This window comes from Brachyistius frenatus, unplaced genomic scaffold, assembly GCF_029030835.1.
Source record: "Brachyistius frenatus isolate BFR_SWC_R1_liver_20210118 unplaced genomic scaffold, ASM2903083v1 Contig_102, whole genome shotgun sequence".
Lineage (NCBI taxonomy): Eukaryota > Metazoa > Chordata > Actinopteri > Embiotocidae > Brachyistius > Brachyistius frenatus.
The window spans coordinates 737,677-763,123 of NW_027210701.1; the positions used below are offsets into that span (position 1 = coordinate 737,677).

Sequence of the window (25,447 nt, forward strand, 5' to 3'; positions counted from 1 at the left end):
TCCCTTTTTAAAACATAATTTGACTCATTTTGACAAGTCAGTCATGATGGATTTATAAACTTCAGACAAACATCAGTCCCTCCAGGAATTCTGAGTTTTTTTTTTTTTTTTTACTGTTCCGATCAAAAATGTTCAATTTTGTGCAAAAATCGCAAATCGAGGAAAAAAGTTTCACTTTTAAAAATGTACTCCACGATAAACAGTCCATGTAATCACTTCCTGTGATGAAGCACACGCTGCTGTCATAACACAAGTGCAGTCTGTTACAGCTGAAAGTCTGTAGAAAACAAACTGAACTATGATGAGACCAAATTTCCCACAAATCCCGTCACTTCCTGTTGCTCCACTTAGCTAACAGCAGTTTGTTTTGATGGTGAGAGGAGAAGGAGGGCGGAGCCTTACTGGTTGTACAAGAAGTTATATTTGTCGATAAAGTCAGTTTTATTTTGAAATGTTTACTTTATGCCCTAACTTTCTTTCTGGAAAAATTGTGTGAATTTTGCCGTAAATATTGCAGATGTCATGATTTCCTGGAGGGACGAAAATGTGAGCCGGATTTTGAATTCTCACGAGACAAAAACATGAACTAGAGAGCTGAATTTCTGAGGAAAGAATTAAACATGGAGATGGTCCCTTTCTGTATCCGACCTTTAACTTTTATGTTTCCAGGAAAATTTCTCATCAACATCTTAAATGCCCCCAAAAATACTTGTTTGATATTTCCTTAATAAAAAGGGAATATTCAGGGACAGCTGGCCACTAAATGTGCTGGTAGACTACAAAAGCAGTCTGTTCTGTACCGGAGGACACTTCATTACAAGTACAAACACATTCCACACACACACAGACACACACAGTAAGGACATTAAAGGGGGAAACTACGTCAGTCTTTGAGGCCTTCCAGCCAGTGAGAGATATTTTCCCTTTAGGCTGAGGTTGGAAACAAATCTTCCACGGCGAGTAAAGGTAACGTTTCTATTGTGTAAGTCTGACTGCTGACTCTGCAGTTATGTAATCTCATCGCTCCGGTGCGTTTACATTGTTCCCTCTCAGAGACCGTGAGGGTGGGAAGAGGCAATTTCCTCGTTGGAAATAAAGGTGATTCGAAGGCAGGAAGAACGCTCGAACAAAAGAAAAAAGGGGACGAGCTCGTCGGCGTTTCAGCACATTTTTCAGACCTTTCCTGGTTTTCAAATGTCATCAGATTTCCTCCCAAAATCGCTCGTGTTGACTCCAGTGTCCTCACGTTAACTCTTTAGCACACACTGCTGAGAGACAATGCTTTATCTCGGACTAACTGGTGCTTTTGAGTGAAATATTTGTGAATTTTACAAGAAATATGATGAAAAAAAGTGGTAAAACGTATCACCTATACTGAAGTCAGAATAATTCTCTGTAGTCCAAATTATATAAAAATTGTACAACTGTTTTACTGAGAGCTTCCTCCACCTATATTAGACATGAAAGTCCCGTAAAGTAACACTGCAAATGGTAGAAACATATTTTACAGCTCTGGAGGGAGCTGAGTGAAGTCGGATACTCTCATTCCCACGGTGACAAACGCTTAAAGCCCTCCGGCTCAGAGATCAGGTGTCTTTTGGTGTCGGTATCATGACTACCTCATCAAAAGAAGACAGCCAAGAGAGCCCCCGGGGAGGGGGGGTGATAAATCACTTTAAGTGACGTCACTTCAGTTGGAGGTTAAACGATTCAAGTTTTAGCCTGCTTAAGCATCTGTAACTGCAACTTCTCATCTCTGCAGCTCAGCGCTAAATCAACTGCAGCACACTGGAATCTCGAAGCAGATCGCCGGCAGTCGGGTCGCATTGTGGGAAATGTAGGCGCCAAGGAATAAAAAAGACGCTCCGTTTCTTCTGCAGTGTAATACATCGATGGAGAATTTGTTTTTAATGCAGGACTATTCATGCTAGTTAAAAGGTGTATGCTAAAGTGTTAGCAGGACACACCGAGAGCCACAGATCTGACCGGAGGACGACGTATCTGTAATGATTTACCCGAACAGCCGACCTCTTGCTGTCAGGTCTGGAAGGTCTTACTGAAGAGTGTTGGATTGGGAGGTCGTGCGCACTTGAAGTCCAGACTCCCGTGTGCTCCGTTGTGGCGTCTTTTACCTGACGTTGGCTCGGCCCTGACGCTGCTGAGACGACCTGCCGCTGTGCTCCGTCAGCCACTGCCGGCAGATGTTCTGCATCACCGAGTCCTGCGCTGCCTCGGCGGCCTGCAGGACGTCCTGCACCAGCGGGCCGGCCCGGCTCGAGTCCAGCTTCACCGCCAGCAGGTACGCCGGCCGCAGCTTGCTGCACACCAGGTAGGCTCTGATCTGCAGAGGGGGAACGGAGGCGAGACGTTGACGGTGATGACATGCAGCTCAAACAGGTAAACAAACAAGAGGAGGAATGAAAGTCTACCTTGCTCTCCGTGCTCTTCATCTCCAGGATGAGACCTTCCAGCTCTTTGGCCTGCGTCAGATCGGAGACAACAACAGACCTCATCACCAACCAGACAGAGAGTCATCACAGTACACTCGGCGTCTCCTCCTCCACTCACCTCAGCCGGTCCTTTATCTGCGTCGGAGACGTAGGTGAGGATGAGGGCGTCGCAGTCGTTTCTGGTGGCCGTTCCCGATTCGCAGACGCACTTCAGAAGCTGCCGCACGGCTCCGTACTGCTTCAGTCGGACGAGACGGTGGCCGGCGCGCACGTAGACAGACTGGGCCTCCAGCTGGAAGTCCTGGAGGAGATCATTGACATCAAATATATTTGTTTTGTCCACTTACATTGCTTCTCATGTTTTTGCCCATCTAACAGAGCATTTTCTTTATTTTCAAAAGTTGACAAAAACTTTCTTTAATAAAGTGTTTGTTTAATAAAATAAAATTTAAAAAAAAACAAAAAAACGTATTTTCAGCCCTTTAAGGGTCCTCACCTGTATGACTCTGTAAGCGATGCCAAACCCTTCTTCGATGTTTTTCCCTCCGAGCATCACCTAAACAATTTTTTTTTTTAAATTAAAAAAAATAAAGGACGTATTATTGATTTTATAATAAAACCTTTTTTTTACTCCTTATTTAAACCATGTGACTTTAAGGCTTCAAAATAAATATAAATACGCGTTCCCTCCCACATCTCTTATCATGTTGATAAACTCAATCTGTCTGAGGTGGATTATATTTTCCAAGTTAAAGAATGTAAACTGTTGGGATGATAATAAAGAAGTGGCGCGTCACCTTGCAGGCGACCTCCACCTTCATTGGGCTCCCTCCGAACAGCGTGGGCGGAGCGCTGGCCGACTTGGAGGACGGCTCACTGGTCTGTGGGGCCTTGGAGGACGTCGCAGTCTCACAGCGGTGCAGGAAGCGGGTCACCTCCAGCTGCAGCTCGATGGTGTTCATGTGCCTAAAGGACACAAAGAAAGGACATGTCCATCCTTTTAAACAACGAGCACAAAGATAAAAGGAGCCAGGAATATACTACACTATATTACACATGTACTTAACAACCTGGACACGTCACTGGATGACATCATCTTCCTGAACGAGTTGACCTGTGACCTCCTCCTCCCGCTGCCGCGGCCCTGCTGCTCCTGCAGGTACGTCCTCAGGTGCTCTTTGGCTCGGACCAGCCAGCGCTGCGCAGAGTCAAGTTTCAGCTCAACTTGGTCACATGAGAGACAAACGAACTGTTAAACTGTGAGGGAAACCTAAATACCTGCTGCTCTCCCAGCTGCAGGTAGGAACCTGCTCCGTGTGTGAAGAAGCGGATGCATGTCATGGCAGCGCGCACGTGGTCCTGTCCGGGTGAACAACAGTCATTTAGAAAATGCAAATAAAACCTGTTCTGACCACAAAAACCACCAGGAAGAAGCTCAGGAACATTCATAAAAGGAAATAGAAAACAGGAGTCGGACCATCATGAACTTCTGCAGCTGGTAGAGAGAGTGAAAGTATCTGCGCCGCTGCAGGAACTGGCAGGAGGCGATGAGGTAGCGGCTGCAGGCCTCCAGGCCCGGGTCCAGTTTCTCCAGTATTCCCTGCAGCATGCAGAGACGGCCCCGTTCCAGACTGGGCTGCAGGACGCCCTCCAAGAACACGTCCTCCGGGCAGTCCTGAGCAACGACAGAGTACAAAAACACACACGTCAAAGATTAAAGCTGAAACCAGGGAACATGCGGTTTGTGTCTTCGGTACAAACAGGTCCAAAAATAATGACCTGGAGCTCACAAACCAAAGGATGGACAGAGTTTGACATCCTGTCTGTTTTGAGATCTTGGCAGCAGCAGAGCATCAAACCTCTGTGAATCCGGGTCAGATGATCCCCTGACTCCACACGAGAGCTTTCTATTTTCAGACTTATGAAACTAGCCGATTAAAATTCACTGAATAAATGAACAGCTTTAAATATGTTTCAAACTTCCCAGAAATCTTCCAGGAAGTAATAAATCCACCGCTCTGAGCCTCACCTTGTTGAGGACGTACGCCAGGGCGTCGGTCACGCAGTCCCGCCGCATGTAGAAGCTGATGAGCGCCAGGTGAGTGCCGTACGTGTTCAGGTAGTAGAGACACTCCTGGTGGAGGTTGCTGCTCAGCGTCCTTCCCTCCGGTCGATCCGCCGGACCGAGCTCGCACAGGGCGTCCTCCAGCTCCCGCAGGGACGCCAGGATGTCCTCACCGAGCGACTGCTGCACACAAACGGTCACACAGAAGTTAAAAGGTACACATAAAGAAGTAAATAACGAGTGCATCCGATGAGGCTCTGTGTCCTCCCACCGTGGACAGCTGGATGGTCGTCTCCAGGTGCTGGACCACCTGCTGCAGCAGCAGGGGTCCCAGGTTGAGCTGGTTCCGGTCCGACGGAGCCTTCAGGCAGCGGGAGAACTTCTCCCTCGCTCCCGAGAGGTTTCCCGCCTTCAGAGACGCCATTCCCCACGCCTGCCACACACCGACGGGGTCCAGGCCGCTCTTAGTGGACACCTGGCGGAGCAGCCAATCAGCCGATCAGAAGAGCAGAGTTTAAAAACCAAATCTGATGCATAAATAAATATAAATAAATAAACAAACAATCAAACCTCCACAGCTAGCCGGTAGTGTTCGGCCTCCAGCAGCTGGTTTCGGAGACGTGTGACAGCAGACGTCTCCAGGATGTCGTCCAGAGACGGAACATATTTGTAGTTGGCTGTCACCAGAATCTTCAGCACATCCACTTTACTGATGTAACTGAGGACAAAGACAATAAATAAGAGACTGAAATCTGTGTGTGAATCAAACAGACGGTCAGATAGCTACTTTCATAACAGCTGTAGTGAGTAAAGTTAGTGAATCAACTCAATGACAAGATATCAACAAAACAACAATTAAGTAAAAAAAAATACAGATTAAAGAAAATGCAAGATGAACAATTAAATAAACAAAACCGTGTTAAAAATCAAGAAATAAAACTCAAAAAATAAAAAATTAAAGACCTGGAATAAAATAACAAAAAAATTTAAACCAAGACAATAAACATTATTTCAAATTTAAAGCCAGATTAAAGAGACAGATCTTTACTTTCCTTTTAAAACTCAGAGACTGGTGACATCCAGTATCAGGTTTAGATCTATTGCAGGGTTTTATCTACCATTATAAAACTTATAGGTGCAGCACCAAAGCTGTTTTTGACACCACCTAATCCGATTAAATACAAAATAATCATCACTTTTACACAGATATTGTAATAATAATGGTCGGAAATGAAGTGAAGTTGTACACTTTTAATTGAAAAACATAATATTGTCTTGGGGGAGGACTCGTCTCTCCTAAATCTTCCACTAACATAATGAAAAGTAATCTGGGGAGACCTCGAGAGTCCTATTTGACCACTCTGAGTCACCTGGTGAGTAACAGCCTGCACTAGTCAGTGTTGTTTGGAAATACTGTAAGTAAGTTATATAACTTGCAGTATCTGTGTTTTAGGCAACCAACAGGAAAAGATCTACCTGTGCACCTCTGTAGTAAAGAGGATTTTTTTTCAGAGGATTTGTTGGCGACCAAACAAACATAAATATGTCACTCAGATTATGAAGACTGTTGTGTGATAATGACCCTTTTTATGGTGCTGCTCTGCGTCAGTGAAATAAAGCTGTAATAACTTTATCATCAGATTACTTTCGCATTAATGTGCCTCTGCTTCATGTGCTGTTATTCTGCCCCTTAGTGGCAACTAAACTGATGCTGATAAACACTTCCTGCAGCAGCTTGTCCACTTCAGAGCTCTTGAAGTTTTTCTTCCTCCACCGTCTATAGTTTTTTGTTTTTGTCTTATTTATTGTTTCTCTCCCAGTTTCTGTGACTCTGTGTGCACACGGCCCTGCAGTCTCAGGCCCTTATATGGACATCGGCAGGAAGGTTATGCTAATTAGGAATGACCTGCACACGTTTTTAATTTACGAGGACAATTTGATTCATCAGTATATAAATACGGGTGAGAAAAAACAACAACTGTGGTTTAAGAACACGTCATGAATTTGATACAGAATTCTCTTAAGAACAAATTTAAGAATAAACTTCAGAAGAAATCAGTGAATGAAGCTCAATTATCTTAGAAAATAGTCAATAATTGAACTTTCTTTTCTTCTTCCACATCCAAATATCTCACCATCCCAATACTCGCCCAGTGGCTCTGACGTCACAAACAGCCGTCCACATCACGACAAACGTCTCACCTGTCACACAGGGCGAGGTCCTGGCTGCGGCCCACTTTGACGAACATCAGCTTGGCGCTGAACAGCAGCTGCCTCATGATGTCAGTGAGGAGGCAGGCGTCCACCTCCGGGTTGGTCAGCTTCCAGGACAGAGAGCGGCAGTGTCGGATCAGCTGGTGGCCGCAGGCGGTTTGGTCGCTGTGCAGAGACAAGACGGCCACGCAGAGGTACACGCTGGGAGCCTGAGGGGTTCAGGGAAAGAGTGTCGGCCTCAATACGCTGCAGATAACTGAAGGTGTTACAAGATGAAAATACAAAACACTCGCCGGTAATTATTTTACGGGAAAACGACGACAAAAGCTCAGAAAAATCAGCTACATACAACAAATACAACATTTTAGCCACATCAAATTCATGGGAAGGAAAAAAAACAACACCGGTGTGTAAAGATCTCGACAGGCGTCACATGGGTCCAGATGTGACGCTACGTGTGCGTATCCCGACCTGTTCGTAGTAGAACTCGCTCCGCCGCGTATGGTTCTCTGCAGGACTTGTGCTGAGGTGGAACTGCCGCTGGACGACTTCAGGCAGGTGAAGCATCCCGTCGAGAGCTTCCTGTGTGACCACGGGGGTCCTGGGTACCGCTGACGGAGGAGAGGACCGACGTGTTATGACGTGACGACAGTCAGGATTGTAAGATTCAGTCAAATTTGTGACATCATTTTTATTTACCTTCAGTCGGTTCCAGCTCGTCATCAGAACTGCAAAAGAAAAAACACTGAAATTTCAAATAATTGCAAAAGCTTTTAATGTTTATCTACATCCTTCCTCTCTCAGGTTGACAATCCTTCTTTTTCTTCTTCTCCGATTTGTTCCAGTTTTCAATCATTCAGTATTTTCTGTTTATCTTGTAATAATTTAGGAATTCATATGTATAATACAATGTTTGGTATGAAAATCAGCCGGATGAAACCAACAGAAACGTTTCCATCTTTTTCGAGAGCGACAAAACGGAGCTCAAGAGGGATGAAGACGAGTGAGTGATTATCTGATTAAAGAATAAATAAACAAGACCTGTGTCCACTTGTTGTTTATTTATCTGCATTCAAAAGTTTAGATAATTTCACTCAGATTTTGTAAATTAAAAAAAAAAAAAAAAACATGAGAAGCTGCATATTTTTCATTAAAAAACAAAAGATTTTGGCGGTGGACTCTCAAAACTTCCACCACAGACGTGCACCTAAATCTTCCACAAACTCACAAAAAACTCTGCTAATAGTAGAAGGTCGGGTGGGTATTATAGTTGGATTTATTCTGGTGAAAATGTTTAAGACAAGTCATCAAATAAAACCTGCTGCATTACTTCAAATTCTTTCTGCTAGATTTGAACCAATCCAAACCCGATGATATTAGATAATCTGACTGCAGAGGTTCTTACTCTGGGTGAAAGAAGGTGTAACACTGGTCACAGACTCTGACTTCCTCTTCAGGACACCCGTCAACCGTCATCTTCCTCTCGGAACACGCGTGACAAACCAGACGGCCGCACCTCCGACAGTGGTGACGCCTGTTGAACTGCAAGAGGAATAAATAAATAAACATGTTTTACGTAAAACCTCATTTCTTTTTAATCTGTGTCATCCCCACTGTTATAACCGCTCACCATAGTGAACCTCTCCCTCTGGCAGACCATGCAGACGTGCTGCTGGGTGTCAGGGACCCAGTCTTTACGGGCCGGCGGTTGATCCGGAGGCTGGAACTCAGCGGGCGAGCGCTGCTTCCTCCCCGACGAGCCGCGATCCTTCTCCCTGTCGGCGCTATTCGTGGGGGAGGCGTGTGTCAGGGTGCTGCCTGGAAACAAAGTACAGTTAAGTAAGAACATCAATAATAAAGACAAGAAAGAAAAAAAAAGAAAAAATCTGTGATAACCACGTGCAGACGTCTCACTTGAGGAAGGTGTTGGAGATTCGATCCGGCTGGTGGACAGGGAGCTGCTGTCCTGAGCGGGACACTGGATCAGAGCATCCTGCAGGCTGATGATGGAGTCTGGAACAGAAAGAGTTCAAATATGTAAATATAACAGGTCAGAGCAACTAAACCGATGAAGACGGGCGACAAAACCAAGCTCGAGGGGGATGAAGACGGGCGACCGAGCTCGAATGGGTGACCGATTATCATTATCATATTAAGGAATAAATAAATAAGACTAAGAATCAGAGGGTATCCAGTGGCAGTTGAACCATCACTAAAACATTTGTCCAGGTGTCTACACCTGTCCACATCTGTCCTCATGTGTCCACAAGTGTGCTGCGTGCCACTGACCTGATCGAGACCTCTCTCGGGGGGCGCAGGAGAAGTCCAGGGCCTTGCAGGCGTAGTCCACCAGGAGCTTGTCGATGTCGTCGCTGCTGAATCCAGCCTCCTGACCCACCAGTAGGCTCCGCAGGGTTCTGACCGCCACGTCGGCCCAGTCCACCTTCAGGTTCATCAGCAGCTGCTCCAGCATCAGCAGAGGGTCCGATAGCAGCGGGAAGTAGTCGTGGCGGGCAGCCGGGGGCAGAGTCAGCAGCATCTGGAGAACACGCACACATTTACTCACCCTGAAGATGTGAAGCATGAATATGAATATGAATATGAATAATACTCCTTGATGGTGAAAATGGCATCCGTGTTACACAAGAACTGCTGAAACAGAAGTACTTTAAACAGCAATCAGGTGGAAGCATCATGTTGACCTTTACTGGAAGAATCCAGGTTTGAACTTCACTTTAGGTTTGTCTTTGTGTCAGAACAATACTCTCCACATTTTTTACATATTTTCCTGCAGATTAATTCACTGTTTTCCAATATTTTAGGATACAAAAAGTTGCAAAACTGTTTTCCACAAGCCAGAATTTCTAGAAGTGTGTAATGAGTGATGTCACTGAGTTGCAAGAAGGAAACTTTACTGACAACTGAAGGGAAATTACATCAAATGTTGCTGCAATTCTAGAAAACACAAGTTTGACCATTACATTACATTTCATTTAGCTGACGCTTTTATCCAAAGCGACTTACAATAAGTGCATTTCAACCATGAAGGTACAAAACCCAGAACAACAGGAATCAAGAAAATACAATTTCTTCAAGAAAGCCAAACTACAAAGTGCTATCAGTAAATGCCATTTTAAGCGCTACTAAAGTGCTACCTATAGGTAAAGTCAGAAGAGGTGTGTTTTTAGTTTGCAGCGGAAGATGTACAGAGTTTCTGCTGTCCTGATGTCATTGGGGAGCTCATTCCACCATTTAGGAGCCAGGACAGCAAACAGTCGTGATTTTGTAGAGTGTTTAGCTCGCAGTGAGGGAGCGACCAGCCGATTTGTAGCTGCAGAGCAGAGTGAACGGGGTGGGATGTAGGGTTTGACCATGTCCTGGATGTAGACTGGACCCGATCTGTTCGCAGCACGGTACGCAAGTACCAATGTTTTGAAACGGATGCGGGCGGCTACTGGTAACCAGTGAAGGGAGCGGAGGAGCGGAGTAGTGCGAGTGAATTTAGGGAGGTTAAAGACTAGTCGAGCTGCGGCATTCTGGATGAGCTGCAGAGGACGAATGGCGCTAACAGGTAGACCTGCCAGGAGGGAGTTACAATAGTCTAGGCGTGAGATTACCAGAGCCTGGATGAAATAAATCTCTAAAGAAAATATGGTGGATAGAGTACTCCTTAAAAACATCATATATATTGAAACCGTCTCCACACTCACAGACCTTGGAGCCCAGGTGAAGGGCGTGGATGTGCCGCTGACGTGCCGGAGACACCTGCCTCTGGAAGTGCAGGGTCAGATAGTCAGTCAGGAAGTGACACGTGGCCAATCCGGGGCGGCGGTCCAGAGCACGCTCACAAACATCCAGACCCACCGAGAAATCAGAGAGACCCTCGAGTAACTGAACAGACCAAGAGACGGATGGAGGAAATTAACAAGAGGAGGTGAAACAGCGACGCACGGAGCAAGAATTGATCAAAATCACAGTTAAACTCCTCTGACTTTTCTGGAACACATACAGTGGGTACGGAAAGTATTCAGACCCCTTTAAATTTTTCACTCTTTGTTTCATTGCAGCCATTTGCTAAAATCTAAAAAGTTCATTTTATTTCTCATTAATGTACACTCAGCACCCCATCTTGACAGAAAAAAACAGAAATGTAGAAATTTGTGCAAATTTAAAAAAGAAAAACTGAAATATCACATGGTCATAAGTATTCAGACCCTTTGCTGTGACACTCATATTTAAGTCACATGCTGTCCATTTCTTCTGATCCTCCTTGAGATGGTTCTACTCCTTCATTGGAGTCCAGCTGTGTTTAATTAAACTGATTGGACTTGGTTAGGAAAGGCACACACCTTACAGCTCACAGTGCATGTCAGAGCAAATGAGAATCATGAGGTCGAAGGAACTGTCCAAGGAGCTCAGAGACAGAATTGTGGCAAGGCACAGATCTGGCCAAGGTTACAAAATAATTTCTGCAGCACTCAAGGTTCCTAAGAGCACAGTGGCCTCCATAATCCTTAAATGGAAGAAGTTTGGGACGACCAGAACTCTTCCTAGACCTGGCCGTCCAGCCAAACTGAGCAATCGTGGGAGAAGAGCCTTGGTGAGAGAGGTAAAGAAGAACCCAAAGATCACTGTGGCTGAGCTCCAGAGATGCAGTAGGGAGATGGGAGAAAGTTCCACAAAGTCAACTATCACTGCAGCCCTCCACCAGTCGGGGCTTTATGGCAGAGTGGCCCGACGGAAGCCTCTCCTCAGTGCAAGACATATGAAAGCCCGCATAGAGTTTGCCAAAAAACACATGAAGGACTCCCAGACTATGAGAAATAAGATTCTCTGGTCTGATGAGACCAAGATTGAACTTTTTGGCGTTAATTCTAAGCGGTATGTGTGGAGAAAACCAGGCACTGCTCATCACCTGCCCAATACAATCCCAACAGTGAAACATGGTGGTGACAGCATCATGCTATGGTTTTTTTTTTCAGCTGCAGGGACAGGACGACTGGTTGCAATTGAAGGAAAGATGAATGCGGCCAAGTACAGAGATATCCTGGAAGAAAACCTCTTCCAGAGTGCTCTGGACCTCAGACTGGGCCGAAGGTTCACCTTCCAACAAGACAATGACCCTAAGCACACAGCTAAAATAACAAAGGAGTGGCTTCGGAACAACTCTGTGACCATTCTTGACTGGCCCAGCCAGAGCCCTGACCTAAACCCAATTGAGCATCTCTGGAGAGACCTGAAAATGGCTGTCCATCAACGTTCACCATCCAACCTGACGGAACTGGAGAGGATCTGCAAGGAAGAATGGCAGAGGATCCCCAAATCCAGGTGTGAAAAGTGTGTTGCATCATTCCCAAGAAGACTCATGGCTGTACTAGCTCAAAAGGGTGCTTCTACTCAATACTGAGCAAAGGGTCTGAATACTTATGACCATGTGATATTTCAGTTTTTCTTTTTTAATAAATTTGCACAAATTTCTACATTTCTGTTTTTTTTCTGTCAAGATGGGGTGCTGAGTGTACATTAATGAGAAATAAAATTAACTTTTTTGATTTTTAGCAAATGGCTGCAATGAAACAAAGAGTGAAAAATTTAAAGGGGTCTGAATACTTTCCGTACCCACTGTACATAAAAGAAAATTGAGTATTTTTGCACAAAAATGATGTCAGTTCTTTTGGTTACTGCTCGATATGTTAAACATCCTGAAATAGATTCAAATCTGAAGTCGGAGAAGTCGGTGCGGACCTGAAACGCCTCGTCCGACTGTCCTTTCTCCAGCAGATGCAGCAGATGTTCGGTCTGCAGCCGCAATCTCAGCTGCTCAGACACAGGATACAGCTCCACCCACTGCTCACACACTGCAAACTCCTGTTAAAAAAAGATACATTATATTATTTAGGATACATAAACAGCCATGTAGTCATGAGACCAGGGTGTGGCGTTGATTTTGTAAAAGACATGTATGTTTCTTTTAAACTGGTGCTGAACCTACTTTTGCCTCGAGGATCGTTGATAACACAGACTCGGAGTTCGTCTTGGACTCGGTCTTCAGCTCCTGCCAGGTTGCCCACGGCAACAGGGGCTGTAAGTTCAACATCTGTGACGAGGGGAAGAAAGCACAGAGACTTTTTCACAAAGGACATGGAGAGTCTGTTATACAAGACTCGGAGAACGTGTTCGGCATGCTGAACTCGAGACGTAAATTCTCTCAGCTGCAACACAAGAACTGAAAACATCCACTGAGCAGCCAGATAAAGATCCTGACATGTAAAGTTACACAAGCTTCATGTGATTTCATGGGTCATATCTGCTGCAGTGTGATATAGTAACTGAGCTCAGTGTTACCCTGCAGTAGATGTCCAGCTCTTTCTTTTTCAGCTCCAGCTCGGTTTTCAGCGTCGCCTCCGTGCCGACATCGTTCAAGCAGAACTCCAGCAGCTCCAGGCACGAAGAGAGAGGCCACTGCTCCAGAGCCTGGAGGCCGACACGGGCTCGCAGGTCAGAGTCCTGCACCCGGAACAGCTGACCGATACCTGCGTCTCCGTCTGAAAAACAACGGACGTCTCACTTACAGTTCAAACACCTGAGATGGTGAGGTGATGTCACTAATCACGCAAAACAGAGATGAAAAGAAATTCAAAGAAACTATTTGACTAAACTATTAAGAAATCTGTTTAATATGCAGCTTCTTTCAAAGTGACATCTTAAAATGTTTCATTTTGTCTGACAAACAGTTGGAAACTCAAAGATTTTCTCTTTGCAAAGATATTCAACAAAGAAAAGCAGCAAATTCTCATATTTGAGAAGCTGAAACTTGCAAATATTTTTGTATTTTTTCTTCCTAAATTACTACGAGTCTACAGAGGAGAGAGGAAATCTGCTCGAACCAGGCCATCCCCACACTCAAGGATTAATGTCAAACAAGCACAAACCAACATGCTGAAAAAAAAGCATTTTTCGCTGGGAGCTGTGAACAAACTGCTGAACCCAGAAATCTCTACACTCTGTGCCCTCAGGGAAAAATACAAATGACTACAGTGCTGCTGTAACTGTGCAACAATATTGACAATGTTATCTCTAGATTTCTATGTAAAAACATGCATTTAAAAAAAAATTATAATTATATATTTGACCTGGTATTTTATTCTATTTTATAAATGCTGAGACGACTGTTTTGTTGTGTTTATATAAGCAATAACAATAAAGTATCTTTCCATGTTTGTACAAAAGGTCATATCAGTATTTCTTAGAAGCCTCTACATGATCAAAAAAAAAAAAAAAGAAGTCATTACATAACAACTTTAATGAGAGTAGTTATTACTCACCTTCTAAAGCAGCACAGGCCAGGAGACGGTCTCTTAGCTCCCCCTCCTGGCTGCAGCCCTGTCCGTACAGCTCCAGCAGCCCGAGGGCTCTGTTCAGATCTCTGGTAGAGAGAGCCTTCTGGAAGGCCTCGGCGGCTGCAGCCTGAGCGGCTTCCTCCTGAGGTCCGCACAGCATCAGACTAATGAGAGGTTTCCCACAGACAGCGGAGCTCTCCCTGCTGTCGCTCAGCGGGGCGCCCAGCACCGGCTCAGCCATGGTGTGCAGGTACGCCCGCAGGATGGGGAACTCCTTCAGGAGGTTGTCCACCTCTCTGGAGATCTGCTCTCCGTCGAGGACGACTTCTTTACGGCCACTGCGGAAATATCCCGACCAACCAGAGGGCTGCGTCCGGGCAGCTTCTCCTCTACAGGCGCTCAGACACGCCAGTGTGGCCAGCAGAGGGGAGCGGGACTTCAGGAAGGCCAGGGCGGAGGGGGTGAGGAGGAAAGAAGAAGAGGAGGAGGAGGAGGAGGAGGAAGAGGACTGAGAGGGGGGAGACGTGGACAGGTTGGTGGGGGTGGTGGAGCGGTCGTCCACTGAGGACTCGGACTCGGAGCTCACATCCGACTGAGAGTCTGCGATTCCCAGAGAGGTCATGTGATCCGAAGCGAACTGCTGGAGCAGGTTGGACAAGGCGGTGACACCGAACGCTCCTTCGTCTCTCCTGTCCTGACCGGAGTCTTTGTCGTCACCGGGACAGGAGACCCACACGGGAAGAGCCTCGCAGCACCGCTGGACGATCACCTGCTGGACGCTGAGATGGAGACCTTCCTGCTGCAGCAGAGACAGCACTCTGGACACGAAACAGGACATGAGACACACAGTTTTATACTTTCTTTAAACAAAGTATTAAAACTGAAACTTTCTGAATTTCCCCAGCAACAAATACTCATCTCATTCCTGTCATAAACTAAACAAACACATCGATCAGAAACTTATTTCTTCTTTTACTGTCGACCCAATCAGCATTTCTGAGAATTCTAAAGTGTCTCTTACAATTTTAAACCATTTTTATGAATTATAATAAATATTTTCAATTTTAATTTCAGTTAATATAAAGTATATCGGTCAGATTTGACTCCGGTTTTCCATCATCCCTGTTAGAGGAGATTAAAATGAGCTGCTTTTCACTGGAACAAAACAACCTTTTGAATTTGAATAGTGGATTCTCTCATGAACAGAGTAGTTCCACCAACCACAGGCGTGTTGTGTGAATACTTGTTGGCACTGATGTGGCGTCGGCGTACCTGTCGGGAGACACCTGTCGGTCGAACAGCAGGTGGGTGAGGAGCTGAAACGGAGCCTGAAGCAGAACCAGCAGAGGATTCCCGAGCTTCACTTCACCACTTTGATCTGAGAGAAACAACGAGGGAGAAATCAGAAGAAAAACAAGGATGAGGAAGACAAAAGAAACTCCAGAGACACCTGGAAGAGCCCAAGATGAAAGGACCGAATGAATCTACAAACTGAAGCCTTTCGTTTCCAACCGAGTAAATAAATCCGTTTACCTTCTGAACTCAGGCTGCGCACCAACACGGATGCCAGCGTGTTGACGTAGTCGAGGAAACTTCGCACGTAATCCGGCCGGCTGACATCTCCGTCGGGCTCGAAGGGGCAGAGCTCGTCCAGGGAGCGCAGGAGCTGCTTCATGCTGGAGCGGACGGGATGAATGTCGAGCTCCGCCTGCTTCAGGCTGGCCTGATCGACCAGCAGAGACAGGAGAGAGCTGCCCGCACTGCCCTCTGATAGGAGACAGAATGTTGAAAACACTCTTTAACATACCAGAAAAAAAAGAGTGTCATGATGACTAAAGTTACTGTGTACAAATATGACATGCAGCGTCAAACTCTCTGACTTTCACTGATAAAAAGTTGAATTTAATGAGCATTTTTACATTATTTTATTTCCAGTCTTATCTCCTCGTTCACAGCGTTTTCAGGCATTTTTTTTTTAAGGTATTTTAAACAACAAAGTGATTTAAATATTTCTTGTTAAATGGACCAAAATGCCTGAATGTCCTAAAGCTCCTCCTCCATTGGGCTGCAGCAGAGCAGTGATGTTACTGTTGGCATGGTAACGAAGGTTAGCCTTCATTAGCAGCTGTAGGAAAAAGCTCATGTTGCCTGAAGTGATTGTTGATGAGCTGAAGGAGATAAAACTACTCGGGAAACAAGTTCAGTCACAGCAAATAGAAAAATACTGCAGGGAGAATATTACAGATCAAATTTAAAATAAACTCCAGGATGTTCCAGGAAAAAAAAGATCCAATCCTCTGACTTTAATGTCTGGAGGAGACTTTTATAACTCCAGGACCAACTTATTTAGTGAAAATTATCCTTTTAATTCTACTAAAATTGTCATATACTGCAGAGTTTTGAACACGATGGACTTTTAGCTCTAGGTTTACATACATTATCAGTATTTTTCTTTGTTTTGACACTTTCTGACATCTCTAACGCGTTGCATGTTAACCGTGCCGACCTGTGCCGTCCGTCGCCGTGCTCAGGTTGTGCAGCGTGTTCTCCAGACGCTGAGTCAGACTGAGCCGGGCGGAGATGCTCTCCTCGCTCAGAGTCGGGTAGCAGCAGAGCAAAACTTCCTGGATGCAGCAACCAAATGGGCTGGAAAACACCTGGTCGTCCCCGACAGCTTCTACGGAGAAGAGAGGATCCGGGACAAAGTAAACTTTCTCTACATTTTTGAGGATGAGTCACTGGCCAGCAGGTTTGAATTATAAAAAAAAGAAAAGAACATTTTGAATCAAACTTTGACGCTTCAGACTGAATATTTAAATGTAAAAAGTCTAGTTTTTATTCCCCAGATGAAAATGTTTGAGTGTTTGCGTTCACCTGTTTTGACGGAGCCTTTATGAGTCGCTGAATGATTCAGGATCTTATTGATCTGCTGTAAAACCATCGGAAACCCACAGATCCCCTCAGCATGAGGCACTTTAGGGTCGACTCCTACTCCTGGATAAACATAGAGGGATTGAAGATGATAAAAAATGTTTTTTTTAAAAACAGCACATATCACAAACAGTCGTATTTGGTCGTTTCCTTTATCTCAAAATAAATCCGTTTTTTTAGTCCCTTAAATCCAGGCTTCGTACCTCTCGCCTCCAGGCTGCTGCTGAGTCGGCGCTCCGCCGTGTCCAGCAGCTGCCGGGACGTCTTCCAGAGCTGACAGTGGCAGCAGGCCAGGTCGAAGGCGGCCATGGCTGCCGGGCTAAGCTCCTCCAGCAGCGTGGCGAGGAGGCCGGAGGAGTCGGCGGCGGCACAGTAGCGGCTCAGCCAGTAGCCCTCCTCCAGGGAGGGCAGCGGGTGGGCGGCGGTGCTGAGGAGACGGTCGGCGATGTCGGAGATGGAGTAGAAGGCCACTCCTGCAGGGAAACACACACATGTGGTTATTTAATTTTTTTTAATCCATAAAAGCCTTTCAAATGTAAAAATAAATAGTTTATCATAAATACAAGAATAAAATGATCTTAAACTGTGGGCACACAAACTTTAGCAACAGATTAAAGCAGTAAAGAACAAGTGAGCTGTAACAGGAGAAATCCCTGATAAAAAACCTGAACTCTGAATTTATGGACATATTTTGTTCATATTTTCTTTAAATAACTAGAACATTTTAACATTTAGTGCTCAGTGATATGGCCAAATTCAAACATCATTTTTGATATGATATTTTAGGGATGACTACTGATACTTTAAAAATATATTTACATAATGAGATTTTTGATAAATAATCATCAGTAATGTGGATTTAATGACAAAGTGGGTAAATATTAGAACAGTTTGGTAAATTGAGAAAATGAAAATGATGTCATATCAACATATTACGACATTAGAAAAAAAAAAATCGACAAAATGAAGTGTCATATTGCGATACGATAAAATATCGATATATTTCCAGCTCAGACACCTTTATTTTTGGTTAAACTTTTCTGCTGTTAAAACATAGTAAACTGCAGTTTTTAGAGGGAAGGAGGACAATCACTGTTGATGCATCACTTCGAACAAATGTAAAACAAATAGGAGGAAAATTGAAGGAAGGAAACATACTGAGATATTTAACATCTCTTCCACTGCAGCCTGAAGCAGCTTCATGTTTTTTCTCCGAGTATTTTTTAAAAATAAATTCTGCTATAAATACAATAAAACCACATTAAACGTGTGACGCAACGTGGAACGGAGATCACACTGAAAAGGCCAGAGTTAAAACAAATTTAAACAGGTGGGTTAATACGCAACTAAACCCGAGAGCAACAGGAGGCAGAACAAAGGAAGAACCTGTCGAACCTGCAGCAGCAGCACTCCCGATGGCCTGCAGCGTGGAGCGTCCGCTGCTGCCCAACCGACTCCTCCCAGATCCCGCTGCCGCTGGAGCCGCCGACCCCAGGCCCTCTGAGGAGGAAGACGAAGACATGGGCTGACTCTCCATCTTCTGCTCCACCCGGCCCAGCTCCACCAGGACCTCTCTGTAGCGCTCCATGAAGACCAGCTCGCCAGAGGAGGCGGACGCCTCCAGGTCGAACACCACCAACACCTGACGGGCCTCCATGAAGTTCCCCCGGCGGATGCAGGACATCAGCAGGGACTCCGGAGGGGACAGCATGGCGGGGACCAGCCAGCTGTGGGGCCCTCCACACGGGCAGAACTCAAGCTCTGCACCGCCTGCTGCCGGGCCTCCTCCACCGTCTGACAAATGATCAATAAATATCAACACAAATAATTAATGATTTATAAAATATGTTGAATTCTCCTGAAAGAAAAAAGCCCGGCATGGAGCCAAAAAATAAATAAATCAACATATTTTCTAGAGGAAGATAAGAGCACAAAAAAAAAAAAGGCTCAACATCGGCAGCCTCGGGGGAATGTTTGGCCTCTTGTTTCACTCAGTAATTCTGACACTAAGAATTTCTTGTTTCTCTCTTTTCAGACAGACATATTTGTGGCCACACACGAGCTGCATGCCCTGCAGGAACAGAGCAGGAACTGAAGGCTTCTCTGTGTGCAGCCATGAAGCTTTAGGGGACATCTGTAAATCATAGTTACAGAAAATAACCACACAATCCTAAAAATCCAACGTTTGAGAAACACCGAGTATACAAGGGTGGAACAAAAAGTTCAGAGACTGCTTCTGTTGCACGTGAACGCAGCAAGAGGAAGCGACAACCTTCATGAGGAAGTATTGAAAGTTGCGTCTCTCGATCATCATCAGCACCCGAGTTTCACACGTTTCTGACCTTGAGCGCTCGTGCTAACTTCTCCGTTCCGTTTCTCCACGGACGTTTGTCTCCCTGGTTTCCGCCTCCTCCTCAGGCTCGAGCTCCTGCTGCCTCCCAGGGACGTGACCGCACAGCTGGCTGCCAACATCTGGAAGGGACTCTCTGAACCTGCAGGTCAAATTGAAAAGTATTTAGTTTTCGTGCAGAGAGATGAATCCAGAAATCTGCAGAACCCCTCTGAGCTCGTCACCTGCGCTGCCCTGGTTGCTGGTGATGATCTGCAGCCTCCACTGAGCCTCTGCCGTGCGCTTGGACAGCCTCTGCAGGCGCGTCCCGAATGTGTCGGCAGTCACCGAGCAGCCCAGGCTGGCCACGGCCTCAGCCTCTCCGTGCAGCGCCCGCCCCGCCTCCTGCCCGTCCTGCTGACCCACCACACACATGCCCTCCAGCCCCTCCTTCAGCAGCTTCAGGAAACCCTCCATGCCCGCCACGTCCACCAGAAACCCCCTGCAGCCCCGGATGAAGTGACCCAGGTCCAGGTGACTGTGGTGGAGCGCCGCTGAACCTGAATGCAGCTTTTCCGCCTCCTCCGTCTGACCTCTGGGTTCTGCTTCTACAGGTCCGGTTCTGCCGTTTGGTTTTGACTGACAGTCGCTCCCCGTGTTCAGATTTGAGAGAACCTGCTGGGAGAAGTCAGCCGTAGACAGGAAGAGGAGGGAGAAGATGTTTTCCAGCAGCTCCAGGCGGAACATGGCGGGGACGGTCTCCAGGTAGAGCTGACACTCTGACAGGTAGTGATGGAATGCCAGATGGCAACCTGGGAAACAGGAAGTCAGAATATCATTCAGAACGACATAAAAAGACAAAAAGGTCGGTAAAGAGGGATGAACTTGTTGGCTTTACAACAATCAGAAGATTCTTGTTGTAGTATTAAAACAGTATTACAGAAGTAGAGGGAGTTTAAAAGATAAGAAACTGTGGAAATGTCATTAAAACTTCAAAATAAAAGCTCTCAGCTATCAAAAAAAGATTTTAATTGAATCCTAACAACACAATCTGGCTTTTTCAAGATATTTTACTTCTTTTTTAAGTCATGATATTACTGTCTAATTTTTTGCGAATGACCTAAAATTAGCAGAGAGGAAGCTTTTCTCTCATCCGTCATCCACCCAGAACTTCCCACTTTCGTACCTTGTGAGGAAGTCGAGCTTCTGTTTTTGTCCGTTTCTGCCTCTGAGGGCTGCTGCTGCTGCTGCTGCTGCTGCTGCGGCTGCGGCTGCGTGGACTCGCACTCGCTGCAGTTTGAGTATCTATGTGCGTTCACACAGAGAGCGTAGACGGCATACTTCATGGCACAGAAGCCCTGGAAGAGAACGACGTTCCTCTGCACGCCGGGGTTCAGAGAACTGACCGACTCAGCGTCATCTGCAGGAAGTCAAATAAAAGAACCACCGGCACCATCAGAGTCATTGTTCTTTCAGCAATATAAAAAGGACTAAAATAAGAAGACAGTGGATGATGTGAACCTGTTTCTGGTAAATTTGGCAGTTGCTGCAGGAGGTCTAATATCCTGCGCTCTTCAAACTGAGGCAGCGGAGTCAGAGAGTGGAGGATGTAGAGAGCTGAGTGATTGTCCAGAGTGTGCAGCTGAGCCAGCAGAGCCTCCGTGGAGATCCCTCTGCACACAGAGACACAAGAGGGACAAATTACAACTAAAAGATGATTAAACTGGAATTAAACCACAGTTAAATATTAAATATATATATATATATATATATATTAAAAAAAAGAAAACGAAAAGCTTACAAGTTGTTGTTTTTACACCACTCAAGTATTCCCAGCTGAGATGACAGAAGATCAGCGAACTCCTGCAGGACCGAGTCGTTGGCTGCAGCCTGGAGAGACGGAGGAAGAGCAGGTCAGCAACAAAGGTCAAAGGTCAGGTCTCTTGGTGCTGATTAGACCTCTGAACACTCAACTCTGTTCATTCTGAAACATATTAGGAAGGTTTTTACAAGAAACAAAGAGGCTTGGATTTTAACTCTGCTTCAGTACATGCAGATGTATGTATTCCTTCGCCGCTCGCATGCAGCTCAGTGATATGGAAAGCTGTTCGTTCCTTAGGTTTGCAACATATGAAACCCCGACTGTCTGAATACGTATTAATGCTTATTTCACTCCTGAAATGTTTTCTTGCAGTTTTAAAACAAAAAAAAACAAAAAACACCACATGGACGTTATTTCGGTTCTGACCTGCTCCTTGTGCAGCACGGTGAGCAGCGTCTGAGCCGAGCTCAGGCTGCAGCACTGCGTCCACCCGAGCAGCAGCAGCAGACGAGACAGCGGCTGGAACTCCACCTGCAGGATGTCCTTCAGCAGAGTGAACTCCTCCTGTTTGATCAGGTCCAGTGATGTCACCTGCAGGAAGCAGCCCGTCCCGTTACATCACTTCCTGACCATCAGCATCCAGCACCGAATCATAAAAACAAAAGATGCTGAAAGGAGACTGTCCTCTCTGTTACCATGGTTACTCACCAGGACCTGCTCCAGGAAGTGCTTCCCACTGCTAAGGCACTCAAAGTAGATGGTCCTCCAGACAGAAGGACGATCTTTGTGGCAACATAAACTGAGGACGAGCTTCTCTGCTTCAGGAAGGTCGGCTGAGGAGGAGACGTAAAAACAAACGGACAAGATGGATACAAGATGTGTTTTACAGATAATTAACACCTGTCATCCTGACAGGTTTTTCTAAATGTTCTCGTCTCTTCTTATATTCATTGACATCAGACACACTAACAGCACATGAGCAGCAGACGGACAGAAATAGGAAGAATGATTCTTTAGAGATGAGATGGAGGTCAATGGAGTTTAACAGGGAGGATTACCAGCACTGTGCTGTAAAACTTATATTTTGAACTTTTTAGCTGCACAAAATTAACAGATCATCCACATTGCTGTTTGGATTTTGACACCATAAACAGATGTAAACCCTCCTCAGTGGACCCGACTACCTTGTGTGTGCGGTGAGCTCCTCAGCAGCTGATCTCTCTGCAGCCTCAGAGTGGTGCGGCAGTAGGCGGAGACGAGCGCGTGGCCCCGCGGGCGGAGCAGGCAGCCGAGGACCCGCTCCTCCCTGAGAGGTCCGTCTCTGGCCGCCCACAGAGCTTCACACAGCGCCTCCAGTTGGCCACCACCGCCACCGCCGCCGCCTCCACCTTCTCCTCCTCCTCCTCTCCGAGAGCTCCACGGCATCACAGCCAGCACGGCATAGATTTCATCCACCCACTCGTCCACCTCCTCCGGCTTCCCCAGCTTCTTCAGCAGGTGTTGGATGAAGCTGTGCTGAAGAGGGAGGTCCTCGGAGCAGGACTCATCCTGGAGGAGGAAATCAAGGAAGTAGTGTTTCTAAAGCGAAATGAAATTTAAATACGCCACAGTCACACAATTTGTTGAGAAAAGATGAACCTTTTAGAAACACCAAAGGTCTTCAATATTTACAGATGTTATGGCATATGAAATTAACATAAGATATGATCTGATTTAAACATAAATGTATACTTAATTTTGAAGTTTTGTAAATCAATTTATTAGCTATACAAAAAGAAGAGATATAAGAGGGTGGATAAAAAAGTTCAGAGACTGTTCGAGCAGGAGGACGTTATAACTTTCGGGAGTTTGTTTATTCAAGTTTTCAACGCACTGTGAGTGGCATGTTCTCATAACTGTTGCCATGACGCCACAACTCAGGTGCTATTTTAAGTGATGAAACTTACTCGTGAAGGTCATAGCTTCTTCCTGCTCCGTGCACATCACAGTGCGACTGTTTGTCGCATGCAATCTGTGAAATTTTTGATCCAGCTTCATGTAGCTAAATTACATAAGTACATATTTGTAAAATACCTCTAAAAAATGTGCTAAAGTCTGAGCGAGTCTCGGCTTCTTCTTCTCCAACAGGGTTCTCAGGCAGGACTCTGCAGCAGCTGCTGCTGTTCTTGAACTTTCTGGTGTCTTTCGCTCCGACTGTGAGTCCATGAAAGTCTGCTGCAACTCCTGTTGAAAGATCATTTACAGATGAATATGCAATAACAAAGTGAAGTTATCAGATGTAGTCTCAACTCCATTAACCTTGAGGAGAGTGTCTGGTATTCCCTCGGAGCCCAGTTCCTCCAGGAGGAGCAGAAACTCCAGCTCTCTTCTGACGTGTGGAGGAACCTGAAGTGAAGGGCAGAACGAGTAAATGGGTGGTTTTTAAACAGCTTTTCACCTTATTAAACAGCACAATACAGTCCGCTGTTTGACTGATTTAAATAATGTTGCATAAAGATATTTTTTTTCATGTTTTCATCCATCGAAAAGAGAGACATTTTCCAGAATCACCTGCTCTTTTGTCCATTTCTCCAACACCTGCAGCCAAAACCAGGCCAGTCTGTGTGGACTGCCGACAGACTCCCATCTGTAAAACAATTCATTAAAGTCACAGAGGAAAAATAAACTGATATTCTTATGATAATTGATATCAGACTCACGCTAAACTGTACGGATGGCAGACAATCGCTTTGATTATGTCGTGCACGTTCTCTGAAAGTCCTCCCGCTGAGTTCACCAGCTGTGGCACGCAAGCGCTCGCCAGCTGCCACTCTCCGTGCTGCAGGCACCTCTTGAAATACTCGAACAGGTCCTGAAGGGAGGTCTCGGCTTCACGGCCGAAAGGATGCATGGTCGCTCTCACCGTGACGCTCCTCAGCTGAGCGGTCACGCGTGAACCGGCATCTTCACCACCGCGTAGCCGAGGAGCACGCGGGAGCATTCCTCACCTGAAACAAAATGTTTACAGCTGCAATGACGTGCATTTGTATCTTTTATTCTACAACTGAAAACACAAGAAATAATAATTACTTAACAGAATTATTTTTGGCACAATTAATGATGGGAAAATAACGAACTCATCATACTTGTCAAATGTTGGTCTATCTGTTGCACAACATGGTTCTATAGTCTTAGTTACAACGTCTCTGTACCTTTATCTTGTGACCTACGACCTCACTCAGTAGTATCTACAAAATCAGATATACAGAGGGAATGGGAGTCAACTGTTTGTCACACTGTATATAAGCTGAACTACAGAGGAGAGACTTTGAGCAATGCTGGACACCTTTCTTTGAGTGTACATGTATTTGCTCCTTCTTGCAAGAATAAATGTCCGATGTGTTTGATTTTGAATCCAGCCTCTGAGTAATTTTTCTAACAATTAGGTAGTAAATAGTTTTTGATTTTATACATGATTTGTGATATTTAAAAAAAACTTGAATAAAGAAAAAGTGCTCATTCTTCCACACAGTGAGTTATGTATAGCAGTATACAGTCAATTCATGCGATAAAGTGTATAATAAGGCTGGATTTGAGACTTTTATTCAGTATTGCAATCGATTATTTAGCATATTTTGATTCATTGTTTGCATTTTCTTCCAGGAAATTGATTTGTACGGACTATTTTAATGTAAATATCACTTATTACATGTTTGCTTTGTAAATCTGTTTCCCTTCACGCCCTTTTATCCACGGTTTATTCTTTACTGACATGAGAAGCACAATCCGCACCACCCATGCGAAACATTACGCATTTTAACGTCATCTGTGCCTTTAAATGTCTGTGCAAACAAACCCCGATGTTTGGGAAAGAGAGTGGCTGTCTGTGGTGCTGCTGTGTGCAAGTCCGAAACGTTACAGATCATTAATTACGCTTTTAAAACGCCTTTGTTTATAGTTTACATCCTCGTCTCTGGTTAGAATTGACAGTTATCTCTTCTGGTTAGCATTAGCTAACATGTTTCTGACAGGCTGCGGCTAAAACAAGTTAGCTAACTTTCGTAACAGCGAGCAAACGCACGTTCTCACACGCACAAAAAGCGTTTAGAGGTTTGTTAGTATAAAATAAAGTCACTTACTCATTTCTTTGTGCTGTTTGCCCCCCAAAACTGGGGATCAATTTCGCTCCGGCCACGGTTCTCTTGCAACCTGTTATGTTAGGTGTGTGACGGAGGTCATGTGACAAAATCAGCTGATTCCCGGATGCTGGTTGGCCAAAGGTTGGCACGTGGTGGGCGTTCGAGGGAGCCGGGTTCT

The 25,447-nt window shown here is 45.3% G+C and overlaps 1 protein-coding gene across 5 annotated transcripts; it reads right to left on the minus strand.

Moving 5' to 3' along the window:
• Positions 1-1,103: 1,103 nt before the first annotated feature.
• zfyve26 (zinc finger, FYVE domain containing 26) lies at positions 1,104-25,356 on the minus strand. Of its 5 annotated transcripts, none has more exons than XM_069711541.1 (42): positions 25,270-25,356; positions 23,851-24,138; positions 23,702-23,777; positions 23,450-23,536; positions 23,225-23,374; positions 22,336-22,699; positions 21,860-21,984; positions 21,578-21,742; positions 21,131-21,219; positions 20,851-21,002; positions 20,516-20,749; positions 19,575-20,141; positions 19,343-19,492; positions 18,396-18,794; positions 17,204-17,473; positions 16,944-17,063; positions 16,576-16,746; positions 15,603-15,836; positions 15,342-15,447; positions 14,055-14,887; positions 13,075-13,274; positions 12,722-12,826; positions 12,475-12,597; positions 10,444-10,620; positions 9,019-9,268; positions 8,644-8,742; positions 8,360-8,547; positions 8,135-8,271; positions 7,429-7,457; positions 7,201-7,340; positions 6,718-6,938; positions 5,086-5,233; positions 4,787-4,990; positions 4,480-4,695; positions 3,928-4,125; positions 3,729-3,809; positions 3,521-3,648; positions 3,248-3,416; positions 2,947-3,006; positions 2,569-2,751; positions 2,430-2,480; positions 1,104-2,341 (listed from the first exon to the last, which is right to left on the minus strand). In XM_069711541.1, exons 2-42 carry the CDS (start codon positions 24,129-24,131, stop codon positions 2,129-2,131), a joined length of 7,893 nt encoding a protein of 2,630 aa, XP_069567642.1. In that variant the 5' UTR covers positions 24,132-24,138; positions 25,270-25,356; the 3' UTR covers positions 1,104-2,128. The 5 variants fall into 5 exon arrangements, with proteins under 5 accessions (XP_069567642.1, XP_069567641.1, XP_069567640.1 ...); XM_069711540.1 differs by having other exon boundaries at positions 4,480-4,698; XM_069711539.1 differs by having other exon boundaries at positions 4,480-4,698; positions 16,576-16,743; positions 22,336-22,729.
• Between the last annotated feature and the right edge of the window lie 91 nt (positions 25,357-25,447).